The 23034-nt window shown below is 41.9% G+C and overlaps 1 protein-coding gene across 1 annotated transcript in view; it reads left to right on the top strand.

Moving 5' to 3' along the window:
* Nucleotides 1–23034, top strand: part of LOC141758874 (ras-associating and dilute domain-containing protein-like) — a 33057-nt gene that overhangs the window by 2553 nt on the left and 7470 nt on the right. The window contains exons 2-11 of the mRNA XM_074620645.1: nt 398–600; nt 1825–1999; nt 4166–4398; nt 6061–6512; nt 9771–10067; nt 10179–10571; nt 10912–10949; nt 11531–11757; nt 13269–13381; nt 22198–22462. Of these exons, the coding sequence (XP_074476746.1) occupies nt 398–600; nt 1825–1999; nt 4166–4398; nt 6061–6512; nt 9771–10067; nt 10179–10571; nt 10912–10949; nt 11531–11757; nt 13269–13381; nt 22198–22462 (2396 nt within the window). The remainder of the gene's footprint in view (nt 1–397; nt 601–1824; nt 2000–4165; nt 4399–6060; nt 6513–9770; nt 10068–10178; nt 10572–10911; nt 10950–11530; nt 11758–13268; nt 13382–22197; nt 22463–23034) is intronic.

Genomic DNA, 23034 nt, shown 5'->3' with positions numbered 1-23034 from the left:
CTTAGAGGCTTGCTCAGAAGTAAAACAACACTTCATTATTTCATTAATGTACTGGGAGAGCTGAGGGAGGCATGGTGAAGGAGACCGGACGGCATTGTGCTGGTGACTGACACGTATGTATGCATGCTGCATTAGGTGATAGAACCTTGTGATGTAGGTTTTTGGGAGCGATCCTCATATATTAAGTATGTTTTGTGCACATTTTCGGCTACTCGTGCGTCTCTTTTCCTCCTACTAAATACTTTATTTTTGCTGTTGCATCAATTGAAAACTCTGTTGGCCCCTATTGGGAACCCTCCTACCTCTTACTTCCCTTCCACAACGGGTCAAAATCAGAGGTACAGATCAGCTGGTAGGGATTCAGTATCTTGACCCATCCTTCTCCTCTATTCACCAGATCTGCTTCATCCACTGGCAGCTCGTGCACCAGCAGGTCAGCAGAGGTTGTGGCCGTCAGACAGCCCAGCAAGAGCCGCATCCGTCGCCACACTAACCGCCTCTCGGGAGTCTTCCTCCGCGGTGCCGCCTCCGACTCCGGCCCGATGGCACTGACAGTTGGCATCAGGTCCTCATTGTCCAGTCAAGCCAGGAAGGGAATCAGTACGTCACAATGACTTTACATTTCTCCCTGCATGTTTGGTTCAGGGATTTTGTTGTCATTATACTGTATATAGTGTAGATATAGATATATGGTTGCTTTTAACGTTAATAAATCATTGCTGCATTCATTTCTAAGATATTACTTTAAAGGAGCCACTGGTTTTACATTTAAAGGTCAGTTAAGTCACAGGGCATTCTGTTCTCATGAATCGTTCGTAGCTAAGTAATACCCTGTAATTTCTATATATCGCCCACAAAATCAATTCATATGTAAGACACGTATTCGTGAACAAGGAAGTATAAAGAGCAACAAACGCCGCATAGGGAGGAAATCGTGGGGGCTGTGTGGGTCAAACAGCGGACTTTCGCCCAGGAGACCGGTGTTCATGTCCCGTGTTAAACCAGAGGTCAAATATTATTTATTTGTCACGTAACTGACGTACTTAAGTTACGCGGACTACGGTTTTGAAGCCTCGAGTTCGATATTTGGGGCGTCGCCATCTTGTTTTTTTGCGACCAGAAGTGAAACGAGAAGATGGAGCTAAGTACGACCAAACGCTGAAAAAGACATCTTCAGGCGATCAAAATGTTACAATTAACTTTCATGAACCGAAAACACACTGTGAAAGGGTTAAAGTTCTCTGACGAAAACACGAACAACACCCAGACCGGACAACGCCGTGGTAGCGACCTATCAATCGCACGGTAGCCACGTCCTAAAGCATCCCCTGCTTTATGGTCTATTTGACTCTTAATGGGACCATAATTTACTAAATGAACATCATGCTGTATTGAAGAAGACTTGAAACTAGCGATTGAGACCAGAAACTCATGTTTACAATGTTTACTGAGGTAATAAATCAAGTGAGAAGTAGGCTCATTTTCTCATAGACTTCAGACTCAGACTTCTTTTTGCAACCAGAGGAGTCGCCCCCTGCTGGCTGTTAGAAAGAATGCAGGTTTAAGGCACTTCAGCATTGGCTTCACTTTTCAGAACTGAAAGCTGCCGCCTGATTCCATCATTTCCTGTTAGTACTGACCACTGGTTTATTGTATACAAGCTGTCGAAGTAGTGCACTTCGCATATATGCATATATGTTATGTTATGGTTGTCTCTCCTACTGGGTTTATGTTAAATGTTAAATGTGCCATCAATACTCATGAACCACAACTGAGACCCAGCCTCAAACCTTCTTCCCTTTGTTGTCACATCTTGTCATACAGTGATCTCTGCCGATGCTTTACGAGCAGACGACCCATCTGAGCTGTCCAATCAGATAACCGCTCCAGGAATCCTGAAGATCTTTGGGAATGAAATCTGCGAGGGAGCTCACTATAAGAGCGTCCTGGCCACCACACACTCTAGTGCAAAAGAGCTAGTCAAAGAGGCCCTTGAACGGTAAGGCCATGTGTTATCTGCACACGCGTGTGTGTGTGTGTGTGTGTGTGTGTGTGTGTGCGTCTGCCTGCCACATGTGTCGGCTTTGTATGTGGGTGCTGGGTGAGTTATGTTATGTCCGTCCACACGCTTCCTCTGCTGTAATATACCTTTGTGCTACATCATTTGTATATAAAAGCAGTCAGAACAGTCCTTGATGCACAACACTTTGGCGGTTGATGAAAGGAGGGCATGTTGTTGTGATTAGTATATTTCAGATGTGCGAAGTCGACCTGACCCGTTGCTCCGTTTATTATAATTGCAGTACTGTGCGCACAGTGTGTTTGTGTGTGTGTGTGTGTGTGTGTGTGTGTGTGTGTGTGTGTGTGTGTGTGCGTGTGTGTGTTTGTGTGTGTGCCAAATAGTTTATTTAGTAGTTCTGGAAAGGTCTGGAGTGAACCACAGATTTGTGTGAAAGACAGCCAGTGTCGGCCATGGCTCTAAGGCGGCCTCTCCGGAGAGTGAATGTCTGTCAGTCTTTGCTTATGTTTCAGCCAAAAACATAATGGAATGATTAATACAAGTGGTATCCAGCTTGTAGAGGAAAGAGTAAATCATTTTTCTTTTTCCCTCAGTGAAAATTTACACTGCAGCAGTGACATTTAGCTCTATCATTAGATCTCTTACTTAGTAATGGGTGAGCAAATACATAAAGCACACGGCAAGATTAGGACTCTTGATAAGTTAATTTCTGTAGTGTATGCAGGTCTAATGGAAAAATCCATGATAAGGATATGATGATGATTAGTTTGAAGAAACTACTAAAATAACCTTATATCAGGCATCGTAAGTGTTTTACATTAAAGCTGCTCTGAACAGTATTTTTAGATCAATAACGGATCAAATGACTATGTATAAAGTGAAAGGAGTCGCATGTAGTGACGAACCCACAGATTATCAAGGGCGGCTGTGGCTCAGAGGGTAGAGCAGGTTGTCCACCAATCGGAAGGTCGGTGATTCGATCCCCGGCTGCTCCGGGTCACATGTCGATGTGTCCTTGAGCAAGACACTTAACCCCAAATTGCTCCCGGAGGCATAGCCATCGGTGTGTGAATGAGTATTTAGATTAAATCCTGATGGGCAAAGTTGGCACCTTAGTAGCCTCTGCCATCAGTGTATGAATGTGTGTGTGAATGGGTGAATACTGACATGTAGTGTAAAGCGCTTTGAGTGGTCGGAAGACTAGAAAAGCACTATATAAGTCCAAGTCCATTTACCATTATCACTCGACTCGGTAGTTCCTCTCAGCGGTGCGGAGCATTTTAGTGTCTGTTAGCTCATTACAGCCCACAACTTGACTGTTTTGCTTCACTCTCACCGCTCTCATCACTCACTTCCAGCAGCAGCTTTTTTTTTTCCGCAAAAAAAAAAGCACAGATGAATCCAATTTAAGCAACATGCCAAGCACCAAATGACAGATGTATAAAGTTAGTGACTAGCTGGTGAACATAGTGGAGTATATAGCTGCTAAAGGGATAGAAATCTCCTTGGTTAAGACCAAACTAGAGCTAAAAGTAAAGTGAATATTGGAACATTCATGGCTGGAAAAATTGCTCCAAAATGAATGCTAATGTTGCTAAATATCTGCTGGATGTGTAAATTGGCAATTGTTTGCTAATACGTTCACTTTATCAACTTGGTGGTAATATGCCCTAAAGCCCCGCCCCCGCTGCTGCACAGAGCGCCGTTCGCTTGTATATTCAAAGTTATTAATATTGAACGTGTCAAGTGTTGTGCCACCTTCAACACCGCACATCCTTTGATCCCCAGCAATACACCCGCCAAATATAAAGTAGATCGGATGAACGGTTCTTGAGATATGCGAAGGACACACAGACATACAGACAGAGATTCCTTGCTTTAGTTAGGAAAATTAGATAATGTTGGTGAAAATTGGTTCAGTCTATGTTGCTTTCAAGCGTTTTCAGTCCATTATCACTGGGTTGGAGGCTTTGGGGATGTATGGATGAGTAGTGGTTTGCATTGAAATGTAGAGTAGACATTGTTATCAGTTGCGATTTGCAATGCAGGAAACCAGAAGTTTCCAAAAGCACACCTTTGAAGTGCAAAAATGATTTTGCCCAGTTAGTTTTATCATTATGATGATAATATTTATCCTGACAATAGGTATGGCCTGGGCAAAGAGGAGGCAGAGTCCTACGTTCTGTGTGACACCATTGGCTCCACTGGAGATCATCGGTGGAGGACAGAAGGGTTCCGAGTCGTGAGCGACAACGAGAAGCCCCTCCTCCTGCAGTCGCTATGGAAACCAAGAGAAGGCCTGGCGAGACGGTTCGAAATCCAGAGGAGAAGCTCAGTGGAGGAGAAGACATCCAAAGACAAAGACACCATCACTGCTGGTACAGTGAGGGACTGATGATTTCGCACCACATCCACATTATTCAGGGTGTCTGCATGTCCTGGCATACAAGTTTTGTACCATTAAATGAAGTATTGTCAGTATTAAATCCCAGTTTTAGAGTTCTCACAGTAAAAATGTGGTTTGTTGGCGCGCTGTTTTTCCAGTGAAAATCAGCCAAGCCACACAGACAAACTATACTTTAATAGGTCTACGATTACTTTTTTTTTCTTTTCAATTTCTGTTACAAATTTAGACTTACATTTCATTCTTACTGCCATTAAAAAGGTCAGAGAAACTTTTAATTTAATGAACATTGCAGACACCGTGTGATTCAATTAAAGTCCTTCCAGTGACGCACCCTTTCTTTAACACTTTACAGTTCTTACATAATGCCATAAAAGCTCTACACGGCAAATGAATCCACTGGTTTTTACAAAGCATTATGCAGCAAAAGAATACTTTCCGTAGACGCTGGACACTATGGCACTGTAAATGTACAGGGTGGGCCATTTACTATCCTTTCTACCAGAGGCCCCAGCTGTGGTTGACACAGCTGTGGTCATGGAGTAAGTGTGCGTCCTGTTTTGTGTTTTGCTTTTATGAATGGCGCAGCTTGTGATAGCCTTCTATCGGTGTCAGCTTGTGGATGCCTGCTGAGTGGGTGAACTTTTTGATTTCCATGAGCTCTGTCTTTCTTTCCACTGAGGTCTGTTTCCTGCATGGGGCTTCTCCATGTTGACTCTGGCATAATGTAGTAGGCTACAAATGACCGAACACACACACACACACACCTCACCTTACTTCAGGAAAAAAACGGGTGTTGCCCTATCACTACATTCCATTACTCGTGTGCTAACTGTATTTATAGCAGCTCATTTTGCACACATTTTAACAGCAGTGTTCAATCTAATTCCCAACTGTTTTATTTAGGGCTGTCAAAGTTAACGCGATAATAACGTGTTAACGCAAATTCGTTTTAACGCCACTAATTTCATTAACGCATTAACGCAACTTGCAATTTTAAGGTTGTAGCGGGCTCAGTTTTAAAGGTAGAGTGAAGATACTGGTATCACATGAAACTAGAAAACCTAATCTATCCGTTGGTGTCATACTAGCTCGTCGGGAAGGAGGCTGAATAACGCTCCAAAGTTACGCTAAACTTTGGCCATTTTCGAAGCGGCCCCTTGACCTCTGACCTCAAGATATGTGAATGAAATGGGTTTTATGGGTACCCACGAGTCTCCCCTTTACAGACATGCCCACTTTATGATAATCACATCCAGTTTGGGGCAAGTCATAGCTGTTGCCTGTTGGGCTTGAGTTTGCCATGTTATGATTTGAGCATATTTTTTTATGCTAAATGCAGTACCTGTGAGGGTTTCTGGACAATATTTGTCATTGTTTTGTGTTGTTAATTGATTTCCAATAATAAATATAGACATACATTTGCATAAAGCAAGCATATTTGCAAGAGTATTAAATACTTGCCAAATCTCCCTTTAAGGTATGTCTTGAACAGATAAAAAATGTGCCATTAATTTGCGATTAATCGCGATTAACTATTTTAATCGATTGACAGTCCTTATTTATACAGCACACATTTTAACAGCAGTATTCCGCCTAATTCCCAATTTTATTTGTTTATTCATCTCCTTGTTAGGCATCAACGCCCAGGCTCGGAAGCTGCAGAAGAGCCGCTCCAGAGTGACCTCCACCCTCATGGAGAGGACCACGGGCCGAGGCCACATGCTGTGGAGGAGCAAAAGTAAGATGGACCTCTTAGATTCTCACGCAGAGAACAAACAGGACACAGAATGTCACAATGAACGAAGCGAGAGCCTGAATCAAACTTCGGCGCCGAGCTACGAGGGCCCGAAAACAAACCCGGAACAGAATCACATTCACAGCCTCGCAGTTCCCCCCGAGGGGGACGGCGGGTCGCAGCCCAAAACAGAGACCCTCTGTCCGCCGAGGCCGAGAGGCGAGCGGGAAGGAGAGGAGTCGGAGAGGGAGGAGACGGAGAGCAGCGACGATAACACCACACAGTACTCCATTCACCCTCCTCACGACTGTCCGTACCTGCTGCTGCTGCAGGGCTGCAGCCTCGCACAGGTATCTCATTCAGACACACACACTCCGCAAATAGAGCTGGGAAGTTGGAGGAGCTATTTTTTGTCGCCCCTGTTTCTGGAAGTAAAAGTCCCACAGACAAACAACCAAAAAATTTACTTATATTTTTGTTCGTAGTCATGATTTGTTCTTATTTGGTTAGTAGCCATTGATTTATTCACCTGGCTATATATACAAATTATTCACATGGCCTCTATACCAAATGTTCACATGTGTCTATTCACATTGTGGAGTAACTAACTACTGCGTTATGCCATTTTACTCACTGTAAAATACTTCAGAGCTGCAGCTCTAACAGCATGTTATTTCAGGACGAAGACAGAGACAGAGGGAGAATCATTATAGGAAAGGTCAGCAAACAATACGTAGAAAAACGTGTGTCAAAACACTGATCAGGAAACAGAGAAAGACAACCCTGGCACTGCTTCCTGACTGACTGGTTTTAACGGTGAGCAACTGCCACACACACATTTTGACTCTGCGTCAGAGTTGTTTTCCCAAAAGACCCGCATTGAGAGTATAATCATCTACCATGAGAAATACTACTGTGAACAAGGTTTAGGGAGTTTATCTGTGAATTAATCCAGCTGGTTAAATCTGTCCCGTTGGGAAAGACAGGCATCACAAGGGGGAAGGTCAATAACACAATAATCCCTGCACATTGTGCTTGCCACCGAAACATTGTTTGTCTAATCAGGCTTGGATCTATTGTTCCAATAGCTCCACAGGATCAGATTGATTTCATTGAGAGGGACTGTTGTTATGTAGCATGGTGGGGGAAGTAATACTAACACAGTACGGCTAAAAGAGTGAATATTGGACTTAGATGTGTCATGAGGGTGGAAACATGATGCTAATGTTGCTCCATGTCTGCAGGGTGTGTAAAAAGGCAACTGCTAACACAGAAATACAAACTATCAGCCCGGTCTCAACAAATGGCATTGTGATGCTGCCAACCCGTGTAAAGGCAGAGGAAGTGGTTGAGCACAGGAGAACTTTAAAAAGGGATGTTGGAAAAAAAAACAGGTTGATAAGCCAGAGTAGTGCAAAAAAAGTGAAGTTTATTAATCACAGTTCACTGAAGCAAAAGGCAAAAACCCGGGAAATTGAATGATACTTCATTTAAAGGTCCCATATCATGCTCATTTTCAGGTTCATACTTGTATTTTGTGTTTCTACTAGAACATGTTTACATGCTTTAATGTACAAAAAACACATTATTTTTCTCATACTGTCTGTCTGATTATACCTGTATTCACCATCTGTCTGATATGCTCCGTTTTAGTGCATTTCAATGGAATTGCAATGGAATTGCGTTGCTAGGCAGCAGTTTGGGTCCATGTTTACTTCCTGTCAGCTGATGTCATTCACATACACTGCAACAGGAAATAAACTGGGACACATTTAGAATGTTTACATTTAAAACTGTGTAATGGTCTAAATAATGTATATTTGTGACATCACAAATGGACAGAAATTCTAACAGCTTGTTTCAAACGCACCATTTCTGAATACGGGCTGTGTGTTTCTCCATATATTGAGCGTTTTGATAGTTTAACAGTATTTATATAACACTTAAACCTGCTTTATAATATAAAAGACATGAAATCTCACTTTTTACAATATGGGACCTTTAAACTCAATCAAAAGAACACCAAAAAAATGAAACCTGCAGCCTCACAGCAAGCTGTTCACTTTCCTCTCTCTCTTACCTAACTCATCCTGCTACTTAACAGTACTCAGTCCCTCCCCTCTAATAACGAGGCAAACCTGACTGCACTCTCCCTGATTGAGCAGCTGAGCAGCTGATCCACCCCAACATCCCAGGCAGAACAACAAAATCCTATGAACCCATGGGACAAATAAACTAAACAGGCTTGTGTCATACATCTTAACTGATGATGTATAAAATAAACTTAACATTGAACTGAAGTCAACAATTAAGCAGACACAAAAACACTGTTAACCTTGGGGAACAGGGCCAAGTGAAAAGGGAGATAGGCAGCCTTTTCACAGGCGTATGATTGACAGGGTAATTTGTAAGTCATTTTGCAATAACAACGCCTTTCTTGCTTTTGGCGTGTCATGTGTACGCCATGTACTGACTGCAATGTAAACGAATCCGCGTGAACATGCTACCCTCAGAGCTAGTGACGGAAAATAAAAAGTGAGAGAGACTGCTTATGGCGGGAGGGAGGGGAGGTGGATGGGTCCAACAAACACAGGCTTTTCAACCAGAAGACCGGTTTTCGTGTCCCAAACATGGACTATATATATATATATATACATATAAATGGACGAAGTGTCTCCACTTCCTCCCACTGTACAAAAGTGAAGCCAAAATATCCCGCCGCTAGCTGCCATCTTGAGATTTATGACCTATACTGCAGCCAGCCACCAGGGGGCATCGAGATGTTTTGGCTTCACTTTTGGGGAGCTGTCATGTCATCCATCTTAAAATAAGTACGTAAACTAAGTAAAATATGTACGCAAACAATTTAACAGAAGACACAAATGTCACTAAAGTAACTTCAAAATAACTCACTTACACTTTGGGACCATTGACTGCAGTCTACGTATTTCCTCAACTGATCTCAACATGGCTGCCAGGTCACAAACTTTCTCATTTTAGAGCTAAACAGTACACTACAAGATGTTTCTGAAAACATTTGAGGTGAGAAATAGGCATTACAGTAATAGAATATTGATTCATATTTGATCAACGCTGCCTAGTTTGACCGTTTGATCGGAGTTCGCAAGTGTTTGACGGCTGCCTCCGTTGAATGAACAGCCAATGGGAACGCTCTCTCTCTGAAATGACCTGTGATTGGTCAAAGCTTGAAAACAGAGCCATGAGGAGGTGCAGAAGTCTATTTTTTTCTCAGAACACTTGAATTACAATATACTGAAAGGTAATTATGGAATTATTGACCAATGCTGCCAAAAATATTCTGCCTACTGCCGCATTTAGTGCAGTTTTTGAGTAAATGTACTTAGTTACTTTTCACCACTGTTCATTTGGAATAAAGGAGAAACAGAAGAAAGTTGAGCTGGCTAGTTAGTATAAGCACGTCTGAACAAACGAAGAAAAGTATGGCACCTACATATCAATAGAAAATCAAATGGAGAATATGTTACAGCACTAGACACAAGTTTGGGAGACAAAATCAAAAGAATGGAGAATAATCCACTCAATTGTTGCAGATTGTGTGGTAACTTGTCACGTTTCTCTGCACTCAGGACTTTGTCATCTACCTACTCGCCGGGCCGACCATTGTATTTGGTCGGCAAAGCGATGATGAAGACGGGTCCAAGCCTGACATCCCTCTCTTTGCCACGGACATCCTTCCGAGACACTGCCATTTCCATCGCCGTGGCCTTGGCGGCCCCACCATGCTGTGCCCTAGTCAGAATGCCATGGTTACGAGGAACGGCGAAGTGTTGAGAGAAGAAGTGCAGCTTCACCCCGGTGATGTCATTGGGTTGGGACAGCGCTACTTGTTTCTTTTCAAGGATCCCTTTGCTTTGATGCACAAGGTAAGATGTGCAAAGTGTCTGCTGTTTGTTTTTTATCTATACCTGGTAAGTTTTTCCCAAATTTCTTAAGTGAGAACATCCAAACTTTTTGTTTCTTTCTTGGAAATGAAGGAAGTGAACAATGCTGCTCCTGAGTCCAGCGTGACTGCTATCCCCTGGATGCTGGATCACACCACTTCTAGCCACACTAGAGAAATGATCCTCTGCGACACCTGCATCACGACCTGCGCTGACCTCCAGAGCTCGAGCAGCAAACGGCCCCTAAACAGAGGCCTTCCCTTTTTAAATTGCCACAGCCCGACTCTGGAGTACGAGAGGGAGGATGAGGATCGCATTATCAAGGAGATAGTGGCTATGGGAAGGACCGGCGTCAAGGACAGACCACCGCTGACTGTTGCATTTCTGCTGTGTCTGTGTGTTCAGTATTCGTCCACGTGTCTTCATACCTCAGACTTGCGCAGGCTGCTGTTGCTTATTGCAAGTGGAGTTCAGAGTGCCATGTGGGTGAGTTGTGGTAGAAAAAAAATTAGATCTGCCACCGTAGACTTTAATGAATTCATTACTCATTTGTTTGGTTTGGGAATATACAAGCGCAATACAAAATGTTAAAGGTCACTACGTCACGTCTCTTCCAAAGTCCTAATTATAAAGAAGAGGTACTCTGTTGCCAATTCTTGTACATTAATGATCCAGTTTTTACTCTATGTGACCTCCCTGTGGTCCACTAGATTTTTAATTAGCATTTTATACCTTTTATCTTATCTTATTGCCATCTGAAATGTTCTAAAAATGAAAGTTGTTGGTATAGTATGACATTTTCAGCCTTTTTTTTGTTGTCATTCAGGAGCACACTAAGGACCTAGCTGCAGTTCAACCTGACGTGTAAGTGCACCTTTCTGTTTTTCTTCAGCTATCACTCAACGTATATATTACAGTTCACAGACTAGGGGAGACCGGGTGCAATTGTAACATCTCAAATTGCACCAATCAGAAACGAGACAGAACCATGAAACTCGTTATACACATGGTCTGTGATGATCTCTCTCTGCCTGCCAAAGGACAAACTGATGTCTCATACTTGTTTTTTAGGAATGAAGTAATTCATTGTTCAATGGCTATTAAATTGTTTTAACTACTATATTCTTGGTAGTTTATCATGGTCCTTTCGCATTTATATGAAGGTATTACGTGTGTTATTACGGTTGCCCCCATATGCTGTTACAATCGCCCTGCACGTGGGGGCAGATAATTTGGCTTATAGCATTTCAATCAATATTGTGACTCTAACATTGCTCGTAAAAACATTTTGAATACTGTTAACAAGCACAACCCAAATACAAGTTATGTACATTAAAAAAAAAGAGTACTTTAAGAGGTTTTTGAGTATTGACATCAAAACCAAACATTGTTACAATTGCCCCCGGTCATCCTCTACACTGCAGAGCTTTTCTTCTATGTTGCAGTCTCAGCGGTGAAGGCTCGCACCCAGAGGACCTCCATGCTCTCGGCCATCATGAGGTGACCTCAGGACTGCGCCCCCTGGTGGTGTGGATGTCCAACAGTCTGGAGCTGCTGCAGTTCATCCAGTACCAGCTGCCTCTTATTCTGGAGTGGAGAACCCGAAAAGAGCAGGGACAGGAAGATGAAGAAGGAAGGGAAAATGATGAGAACAAGGAGGTGGAGAACTTGGGTTAGTCACCTATTGAGCTTCAGATTTGATACAATGATCATGTGAACGTGAAAAATTAAAGTTGCACTACATATGATTTTTAAATGAAATGTTACCTGTCTTATGAAATTAAATCATGACCACGACGACAACACAGATTTGATTTTCCTGCTCAAAGTAATTTCTGGTTTTAGGGGTTGGTCGCAGACATCTCTGCACACAAGATCCCCTTTAAAGTTAGAAAGAAGATACTGTATCATCTGGAACTAGAAGACCTAAGGAATCCATTGGTACCAACCATGTCATGCTAACTTGTCGGGAAGGAGGCTAAATAACGCTATGAAGTTACGCTACATTTTGGCGAAGAAAAACTGCCATGGCCATTTTCAAAGGGGTCCCTTGACCTCTGACCTCAAAATATGTGAATGAAAATGGGTTCTATGGGTACTCACGAGTCTCCCCTTTACAGACATGCCCACTTTATGGTAATCACATGCAGTTTGGGTAAAAAAACATGCAGTTTTTTTTTATGTAGTATAAATGTGTTATTTTCACCTATTCTAAAATGCATTTGAATATTTCTGCATACTGGGGACCCTAAACATTCTTGGAATTACATAAATTGGGTATCACTGTGGATCCAAAGAGCCCAACTTTACAGCCACAAACTAGAGACCTAGAGCATTCAGAGGATGGATAGCTTTCCTACTGTAGGTAGACTGACAATAAGGGAGTTTGTGAGCAGTTTCCAGAACAGAAGTGATCGCCATCCAATTGCCGAAAAATGCAATTCTTGCAGAAATCTCCAAATGTCAAAAGTTTTTGATACCAAGTCACAGCATGGCTTTTTCTGTGGTGTTCCTCAAGGTCTTGGTGTCTTAATGTGGTATTTTGGAGGGATTGTTGATCATTTTTATCAATACTCGAGTGATAAAGAATAGTTAAATTTAGCATAAAATCTTTGTAACAAATGGTATCAACCTGAAAATTGCAACAACTTATGAGACATAATAGAGCATGGGGATGGCCATCACAGACTTATATCCTCATGTTCTACACTCTTATACACTTTCACAATCTATTTTAATTGATTAGTTAATTTATTAATTAATTCTTATTTCTTATTAATAGCTAGAACAACTTGACACACAGTGCTGAGCTGCATCTCATCTTCAGGTTCCCAGCTTTCAGATGATGTACACCATCTACTGTTGACTTTTTATCTACCCATGAACATCCCCTGTACCCCGCCCTGGTAAGGGGTTATGACCTAAATACAAAAATGTTTACTACTCAGCAGTCTGTCCTCTCACTGGAACAGTTTTTCTTCATTTCCATCTTCATTTCTTCATGGACTAACTGATGTCATAGAATATTTCTGGATAAAAAAAAAAAAAAGACAGTCCAGTCAAAGTTTATTTTTCTGTCTCTCTGACAAAGGGTTAGAAGTTGCCTGGTGAAAGTAAAACATTCATTCAGAATGTCACTGGAGCTTCACCTGTATCATTTATGTCTGTGTGTGTGATTTTCAGCCGTGCTGGAGCTACGCCTGTCCTGTGTCAGTTCAGCCAGTGAGGAGACCATGGCTGTCCTGGAGGAGGTCATCATGCTCGCCTTCCAGCAGTGTGTGTACTACATCACCAAGGTGAGAGGATGCAAACAGCTATAGCATACACGTGCATGTATGGACTTAAATAGTACTCCGGTGTCTTGCAGGGGAAAGTTAAACATCTACCTTACGATAGTCAACAAGGAACTTTTCTTGGCCAGAGGAGAAGAGTCAAAGCGGGCTTGTGCTGCGGCTCCATCTGTTCCTCTCACAGACGATTATGATGTGCTGTTTAAGAAAAAGAAAATAATCAGAGACGGGCTGAGAATAAAGGGCCCAGTTAGCCACGCTGACAGCTTACTAATAGAACAACCAGCCACGCTGCCAGACCACACTGGGGGCATTATGACATGGGAGAGAGACAGGACACCAAGGGCCTTTGTGTGTGGGGGAGGATGAAGGATCTCCGAGATCTGCCAGCCAAGGAAGCTTTACATTGCAACCTATAATATTTCAGCACAAGACACGTTTCACTTTAAAAAGACTGAGACAAAGAAATGTGTTGCCCGCGTAAAGTACTAAAAGACGAAGTAACCAGGAACAGCAAGTAAAAGATGCACAATTCAAAATCTTAATGTTGCACTAATCAATATTTTATAGGGCTGTCAATCGATTAAAATAGTTAATCGCGATTAATCGCATATTTTTTATCTGTTCAAAATGTACCTTAAAGGGAGATTTGTCAAGTTTTGAATACTCTTATCAACATGGGAGTGCACATTATGCTGCTTTATGCAAATGTATTTATATATTTATTACTGGAAATCAATTAACAACACAAAACAATGACAAATATTGTCCAGAAACCCTCACAGGTACTGCATTTAGCATAAAAAATATGCTCAAATCATAACATGGCCAACTGCAGCCCAACAGGCAACAACAGCTGTCAGTGTGTCAGTGTGCTGACTTGACTGAATGATGCAGTTCTACAGCAGAATTACTGTACATGTGTTTTCAATATACATTCTGTGCTGGTACAGTCCTCCCAGTTGAGTAGTATTACAAAAGAGAGGAATGAGTATGACTATGACTTGCCCCAAACTGCATGTGATTATCATAAAGTGTGCATGTCTGTAAAGAGGAGACTTGTGGGTACCCATAGAACCCATTTTCATTCACATATCTTGAGGTCAGAGGTCAAGGGACCCCTTTGAAAATGGCCATGACAGTTTTTCCTCGCCAAAATGTTGCGCACATTTGGAGCGTTATTAACCTCCTTTGCTAGTATGACATGGTTGGTACCAATGGGTTCTTTGGGTTTTCTAGTTTCATATGATACCAGTACCTTCACTCTAGCTCTAAAACTGAGTCCGCTACAACCTCCCAAAGATCGGTTGCGTTAATGCGTTAAAGAAACTAGTGGCATTAAAACGATTTTTCGTTAACGCGTTATTAGCACTTTGACAGCCCTAACAGAGATTTTAAGGTTTTATTCTACGCTATAAAATACATCAGTAAATATCCCACCCGTGAATTTTGAAGCCTTTACATGTTCGTTAACTTTTTACTTCTGGCGATTCCATTCACACTTCAAAAATCATAAAAGTGGTGTTCATTTGTGAAGATTATCTTGCTGAACAAAACAATACAAACGTATCATAAACGTGTGTTTGCCACAGAGCTTATTTTCTGCAATAATCCAATACCCAATGGAAAAATCCCATTGGCTTTTCGTCGACGGAACCAGGGCGATGCTAACTTCCTGGTTGGCATACAAAAATACGTCATCCATGGAGCGCTCTATTGATAAATAGAATAGCAACTTTTCCTGAAGGATATTCCACCGTCAAATCAGGCTTTCACCATCTGAAGGGACGTGCACGCTCATCTGCAATAGAAGAACAGCCAACAGTAGAACAGCCAATAGGAACGCTCTCTTTCTGGTTTCCTCTGAAATGACCTGTGATTGGTCAAAGTCTCCCGTCACGGGCTAGATTTTCTAAAGCCTGAAAACAGAGCCATGAGGAGGTGCAGAAGTCTAGTTTTCTCTCAGAACACTTGAATTACAATATGCTGAAAGGTTATTATGGAATTTTTTGCCCGATGAAAAAAAATAAAAATAAACTGCCTACTGCAGCTTTAATGAGAAGTGATAAATACAAAATTTGGATCAAAACTCTCTTTAACAACAGTGAACATTCCTCTGTTCCTGCATTATCTCACCACCACCCCTCCACCCCCCCACAGGATATCTGGATAATGAAGTCCTCTCTAAACTTTTCCTCTTGTCAACAACTATTCCCCTGCCTGTGAAGATAAATAGCATAGCTTTTTGGTTGTATCATGCTGTATTCTCACAGTGTTACTTGGAAAAAAAGAAAATGGCATTTCATTGTAGTCACAATTCATTTGTGTGCAGTTCCACTGAAGCACCACACCCATTAAAATGGAAGCGTGCCGGGAAAGTTTCAGACAGATTTCCAGTTGAGCTGTATGGGTGTGGGTAAAAAGACCATCCAAAAAAATACTAATGAGGAGATGGACGATTTACTCCTCCTCGGTCTAGCATGTCTACTCAGATTCTCTCCTGCACAGACCCTCCAATGACCTCGATGCTCCAAACCAGAAAGGCCCAAAGTAAAAGGAAGCCATGTCAAGTATTAGCCACATCAGAGGTCGCATTAACACAGCGCTGGTCTGACAGTTAGCAGCATGCTAAGGTCTCTCAAGTCCAGCCAGTTGGGATTCAGATAGACTTTGTGCCTGGTTACATGCATCTTCTGTATCAGTTTCCCATGCAGGGAGGCAGTCAGTGATATGACATTGTATCTCTATGAAAGTGTAGGGGTTCTACTTAAGTAGGTTTTGGTTATTAGCAAATTAATTAATAAATAATAATAGAATTATTAATATTAATAAAGATTATCAATAAACATTAATAATAAACGGGGCACCACCCTGGAATCAGGGACCAATGACCAAAACGTTAATATAGTCTCATTATATATGCTAAACTATCAATTTGGAACGTTGATTAATAATTAAATTAATAGCTATAACCAAAATAGATAGTAAAGGTTGAAGGATATCGGAGTTCTTGACATAGCAGAGGTTGGCATTATTCACTCTTGTGCAACATTAAAGAGACCAGCATGTATATTCCACAAACATTTATTTACAAGATAATAAAGGTTTAAAACACAATATTAATCTGACTAAATAACTAAACTAAACAAACCAAACAAAGTGTGTGTGTGTGTGTGTGTGTGTGTGTGTGTGTGAGAGAGAGAGGGGGGGGGGAAACAAGATGGGTTCTTGTCTCAAAATGTCTGTATGGCCTACAAACAAAATGGCGGGCACTGTAAAACTACAAAGATGGCGGAATCAAAGATGGCGGAATCAAAGATGGCCATCAGCATGTCACCACATGACCTCTTTGTTCTTCTGAGAAGAAGGACAGAGAGGGGGGTGATGTGGGGTTAAGATTATCTGAAGCTGTATGTTTATGTTTAACTAATTCACAGTTTCTGTATGTGATCGTAATGTGTGTTAGATATGCAGTGGGTTAGAAAAGATGGTTAGTTTGCATGCAAGACCTTGTCTATGTGAAGCATAAACTAAACACATCAGATGTGGCGAAGCCACCTACCCAGATATCAAATACAGATAAATCAACACAGTCAAACTCAATGAATAACATTAAACCAAATCAATACAAGTACTTTCTAGAAATCAAAGTTGGACAGTCTTGCTCAGCCCTGTGCGATTGCTAATGCTAAGGCCCAGTACGTTACCGCATGGAAGACCAGGGTTTGTGATTCCATGTGTTGAAGTTGTGGTTCCAAGTCAAAGAGGTCGTCTTTGCTGTTAGCTTGGTGCTAACTTCTTTGCTTGATAGCTTGAAGTTAGCTGGTGAAAAGGGCAGAGCACTCGCGTCGTCTGCCGTTTGGTTCCTTGGTTGCAATGGCTGTTTCCTAACAGGCCATTGATCAGAACCAGAACTGTTTTGCAAGTTCTGGACTTGAGAGCCGTTCACCTCAACCAGGTCAGCCTGGGTTGAGTAGATGAAGAGCAGAGAGAGCGCAGCAGCTCACCTCTCACACGTCAGGAGAGATGAGCAGATGAGAAGAAAGAAAAAAGGAACAAAGAACATTCCTCTGGTTTTGTTCTGTGTGATTTTCACACTTCTGGGTGAAATGTTACTGTAGCCAATGAGGACTGAGCTGAGTCCTGTGGTCAAGGAGAGCATACCTCCAGGATTCTGGGAGACAGTTCACTGTGTCTGCCACCCGAAATGGCAGGTCCCTACAAAAGTAAACTATAGGAATTCCTGAATAGTTGCTGTCCTGCAAGTTTTAGACAGCCCATTTTTTTTACTCAGTGCAGGAGGATGTGGTTATCTAAGTACCTGCCCCAGACAGCATGGATTTCTCTCAGCAAGTCTGCCCAATGGACCAAATGACTTCCAGATGGGGCATGTCAGTAAATCCAGAAATAATCCAGAAATATGTAACAGTATGTTCATGAAGTTTTAATTTACAGGCTCTAATTAAATTTTATGTTCAATGGACTTGTTCGGTTATAGCGTGAGGTCGCCCGTCCTGACAACTTCATAGGTTTCCTCCCACGGAGACATGGGTCGGGTAGACGGTGATTTGTCTTGTAATAGTAACTCTATTGAAATTAAGCTTTTATTTAAGTTTGCATACAAATAGTTTGATTGTCTAGTCAAAATTAAGGACATCCATGCCTATTACATTGTTTGGCCCTGAATCATATGTTATAAGTTGGGATTCAAAAATGTTCAGGAAGAAACAGACCGTGTGAGCTGTGGGATTTGAAGTGGAGAATGAGTCTCGTTTTCTTTTTCATTGTACTTACGATTATTTAAGTGTCAATTTTCTATGAATTGGCTCAACAAAAATATAAATATTCTGGTGTGCAGATGATTAATAATTGGAATGGCTGTTTAACGTTGATGTGTGTGATTTTAAGTTTGGGAATCTAGTCTCAGAAGCCCGGATCTTTATTTTTTTACTTTTCGGAGCATTGCTTGTAAATGTATACACAGAATTCTGGAGTGCTTTGAGCTAAATGCTGACGTCAGCATGCCAACATGCTCACAATGACAATGCTAACATGCTGATGATTAGCATGTAATATTTCACCATCTTAGCTTAGTGTGTTAGCACGTTAACGGTCAACGTATCCTCATTCAACGGTTGGTATGATATCTTACGAAAGTTATTCCTCATTTTTCGTTAGTTTTCCGACAAATATCCAGTAACACGTGTCAATTTCCGCTTGTTACATGCATACCGTCTTCACAGGAAACTATTTGGTTAGGTTTAGGCAACAAAACTGCTTAGGTAGGTTTAGGAAAAGGTCGACTTGGTTAGGTCTAGGTAACAAAACTACTTAGTTAGGTTTAGGAAACTATCGACTTGGTTAGGTTTAGGCAACAAAACGACTTAGTTAGGTTTAGGAAACTATCGACATGGTTAGGTTTAGGTAACAAAACTACTTAGTTAGGTTTGGGAAACTATCGACTTGGTTAGGTTTAGGCAACAAAACTGCTTAGTTTGTTTTAGGAAAAGATCAACTTGGTTAAGTTTAGGTAACAAAACTATTTAGTTAGGTTTAGGAAAAGATCATGGTTTGGGTTAAAATAACTCCGGAAGTGGTGCAACATAAGTACAGAATTTACGTGACAGATAAATCAACGTTGACTTCTGGTTTTACACGGGGTACAAACACCGGTCTCCTGGGCGAAAGTCCAGTGTTTTAGGACACACCCGTCCACCCTGACCTCCTCCCTATGTGGCGTTTGCCGCTCTTTATACTTCCTAGTTCACGATTATGTGGATACATACGAATTGATTTAGTGGGAAATACGAATTCCAGTGCATTCATTTTCGTAGGTATAGCTACGGACGGTGCACGAGAACAGCCTGTAACATTTGTTAGTTAGCAATAAACACAAAGTGCAGCTGAGGCTGATGGGAATGTTAGTAGTTTTGCTTTGCAGGTATATGGTCATAAACCAAAGTATTGGACAAAATGACCTTTTTTGACCTACTGGTGGTGCTAGAGGAAACATCAGTGGATCACCAAAGTCAGTAGGATTCTTCATCTGGGGACCACGAAGGTCTGTACCAAATGTCATGGCAATCAATACAATAGGTGTTGAGTTGAGTGATGGACTGACTGACGTCTATAGACTGTATTAAAACACAGCCTGTTAGTGATCACAGAGAGGCGGAGTGCTGTGTTGCACAATTTTGTTGCTTGCTGACCAATAGAGGAGGAATTGTCAAAATGCTAATGTGGTACAAGCACAACTCTTTCACACGCAAACAGCATTTTCTGATTTAGCTGACCTACTGTGGACTGTTTTTCTTGGTCTTTCCAGTTAATCCGTGTCATCCATCATGACGTGTCACTTCCCAGCGAGTTCCCATCCACCTCTTTCCTGGACTGACAGGCCAGATTTTGTGAGGAATGTGGTGAAGTCACCAGTGTCAAGCTGAGGAGTAATCTGGTGTAGGCCTTTAATGATTTAATCTAGTGTCCCTTCCCTTCACTAGTGCAGTGAGTTGACATCGTGATTTATGTCAGTGCTCATTTCAGTGTCTGACCCAGAACAAGAGGGATTTTAATGTTCCAGGGTATAAACAACTGAGCCTAGCTTCATCATCTTCTGTTTTCTGGCTCACTTTTTTTTAACCTCCCGTCCAACAAGACAGAAATTAGCCGTGTTTCCATTCACATACTTTTATGCACATTTGCATTAGAAAATGGAATCGGCAAAATTCCCCAATTGCGCAAAAAGATTTTTTTCGCTCGCTTGAGGTGATTTTTGCCTTTGTTGAAAAAGAGTTGATGCGCTAAATGGGATATGGAAAAGCCTTTAATAAGTTCTGATGTAGCAAACATTTAAATCACATGGCTTATCAGCTGTTTCTGTTGTTGGCGTCCTCTCGGATATTATTACAAATTTATATTGTCTTCATCTCCGGACATCATGAAACATGACCAATATTAGCTGACATGAAAGAACAATAAAAACAGTGTGCTCCAGGGATGACGTATTTTTGTAGGCCAAACCAGGAAGTTACAATCGCCTTGGTTCCCTCGACAAAAAGCCAATGGGATTTTTACATTGGATTTTTGCAGAAAATAAGCTCTGTGACAAACAAATGTTTACAATACTTAAAAGTAAAAAGCTAATGTTAGGCTATAGACGAACTACACCACACCAAGTCGCATGACTTCACATCGCCACCACTAAGCTAAAGACAGACTAGTGTTCGACGTGATTACGTTTAGTGGTCTCATTTAGCCACTTTTAAGCCCTTTTTTAAGACACGTAAAGGCTTCAAAATTCACGAGTGGGATATTTATTGTTGTATTTTTGTCGTAGAACAAAACGTTAAAATCGCTTAAGCTTGTGTTAACCACAGACCTTATTTCAGGCATCTAACTAAAGAAACATTAAAAAAAAACATTGACTTCCAGACGAGGGAACCGGAAGTGCTAAAATGCGAACTCATTTCTAGGTTTTAGGACTCATTCCTTCACCACTGAAACAAATTCCCGAATTTTTCTCTCGTAGATGGTTAGAGGGCCAAGGCGACTTGTTTTGTTTCCTGTTCACAACCTCTACTTCTTCTTCTACTCTGTTTCCTGGCGGATTACAGCCATGCAAAGCCTATAGCGCCAACTTCTAACCAAACTACGCTCTAGCCGAGTTTATTCGCTCCAAGCCAGTTGATGGAAACGCGCCTGATTCATGTTTCTTTTTTTGCAACATTTCAAAAGTTTGCTTAAAATATGCTTGACAATTGAATGGAGGTACGGCTAATGACACAAATCACTATGCTGTGTGGTAACATTTTCTTAAATCTCTGTTTATTTTGGGGTATTTCATGGCTCGTCCATTCGATTTGAGGGTAATTGCTTTGGGATGGAAAACAAAAGGCGCCACTGGTGAGCAGCTATTCCAACTGAGGACATGTCACGATGAATACAGACGCACTTTAACAGGCTTGTGGGCAGACTGTGTGTTTACTTGTCCGTCATAATGAATGCACAAATAAGCAGAACACAGAATACACACTTTCTTTTTTTTAACTGTGGAATAATGCGTGCCACGGATGCATGCGGTGATCCCAGAATGAATGAATCCTCCTCTGGCTTGGCTCCGCTGAGCGACATTTTCCAACCAGAAACACTGCAAGATTATTCGGCTTAATGTTCGCCCTTTTCCATTGTCTCATGTGTGATGGGAGCCGTGGCTGTTATGTTCTCCTGTTCATGTTCGCCCTGCTCTGGCTGCGGGGCCTTACAGTAAATGTAAAATGATCTGCTCAGGGTGGATTCCTTCAGAACTCTTCACTCAGCAGTCCTGTTGCAGTGGCATGCCAAGCCCACATGAGCCATATTCAGCTTTTTTAGGAATGTGGATCTACGGCCGGCGCTAGCCTCGGAAGCTTGGTGGGTGTAAGAGTGAGATCGGAGGGGAAGGGGGATGTCTGTGTACAATTAGCCCCGAACAAAGCTATCGTTGTCCGGGCTCGCTCTCAAGACTGGTGAGGACCTTTGGCTGAAAAAGAGGAAATGTTACGAACTGTGTCTCTGTTATTCCTGCTGATTTCTCTGTCTAATCTTACGTTGTAGTGTGAGAAAGACACAGAGACACATGCAGGGGCAACATGGGTGGTCTGAAATCTGGGTTAGAGGGTTACATGTTTTAGTTTATCCCAGTGATCAGAACATCCACCACACATCTTTAACTTTTCCAACCTCAAATTGACCCACAGGAATTGTCAACAATCTCTTGTTCCACATGGACGGGTGAATCACTCTCATACTAAGTTCCCTTTATTCAACCCGCTCTGTCTTATCAGGTCCTCTACCCCGTCCTGCCGGGCCTTCTGGATTGCAACCCGTTCAGGGAGAGTCCTGACCTGCAGGTGACTGGCGAGAGTGTCCGGGTCCTTGGTAGCGTTGGACTGCAGGTCCCGGGTGAGATCCAGCATCTTGTGGACGTTCTGACCGAGACCTGGAGACTGCTCTCTGACTGTCAACTCCACCCGGAGATTTCCTCGCAGCTCATTGGCTACCTCTTCTACTTCGTCAACGCATCGCTCTTCAACTCACTCATGGAGAGAGGTACCAGTGCACGAATTTCCACATTAGCTTGGTACACAGAAGAGTATGCAGGAGTGCAATCACTGGAGGGTAGAAACTTCTAAACTCACTCATTCTTTCTGGCTTATAACTCTATGTGACATAACTTTTGTGGTATGTCTGGAGGTTCAACCCCAGTCGCCAGAATAAAATGTTGGTACTGTACGTTTCTGCAAACCACGGATACGTTGAGTCGTCGTTTCTCAACAAAAAATACGTTTCATATCAACATTTGTGGTCCTTTTGCCGTTTCGAAACTGCATTCTCAATTACATTTAGGCAGCAAAACAACTTGGTTAGGTTTAGTCAAAGATCATGTTTTTGCTTAAATATTGGTTTCACACGGGACACAAACACCGTTCCATGTTTGACCGGTCCATCCACCCTGACCTCCTCCCTATACGTAGACTTACGTGGACTTTGATTACTTTAAACAGATTTGTGATACATCAAATACAAACGTATTCTCATTCTCCGGGGAGAAAATAACTCGAAATGTAATTGATGATGCAGTTTCTTTGTTTGGGACGCAATTTTTAGGAGTCCAGGTTACC

This window comes from Sebastes fasciatus, chromosome 20 (genome assembly GCF_043250625.1).
Source record: "Sebastes fasciatus isolate fSebFas1 chromosome 20, fSebFas1.pri, whole genome shotgun sequence".
NCBI classification, from domain to species: Eukaryota; Metazoa; Chordata; class Actinopteri; order Perciformes; family Sebastidae; genus Sebastes; species Sebastes fasciatus.
Note: the sequence above shows the minus strand (reverse complement) of the source record. Positions and strands in the feature narration are given on the sequence as shown.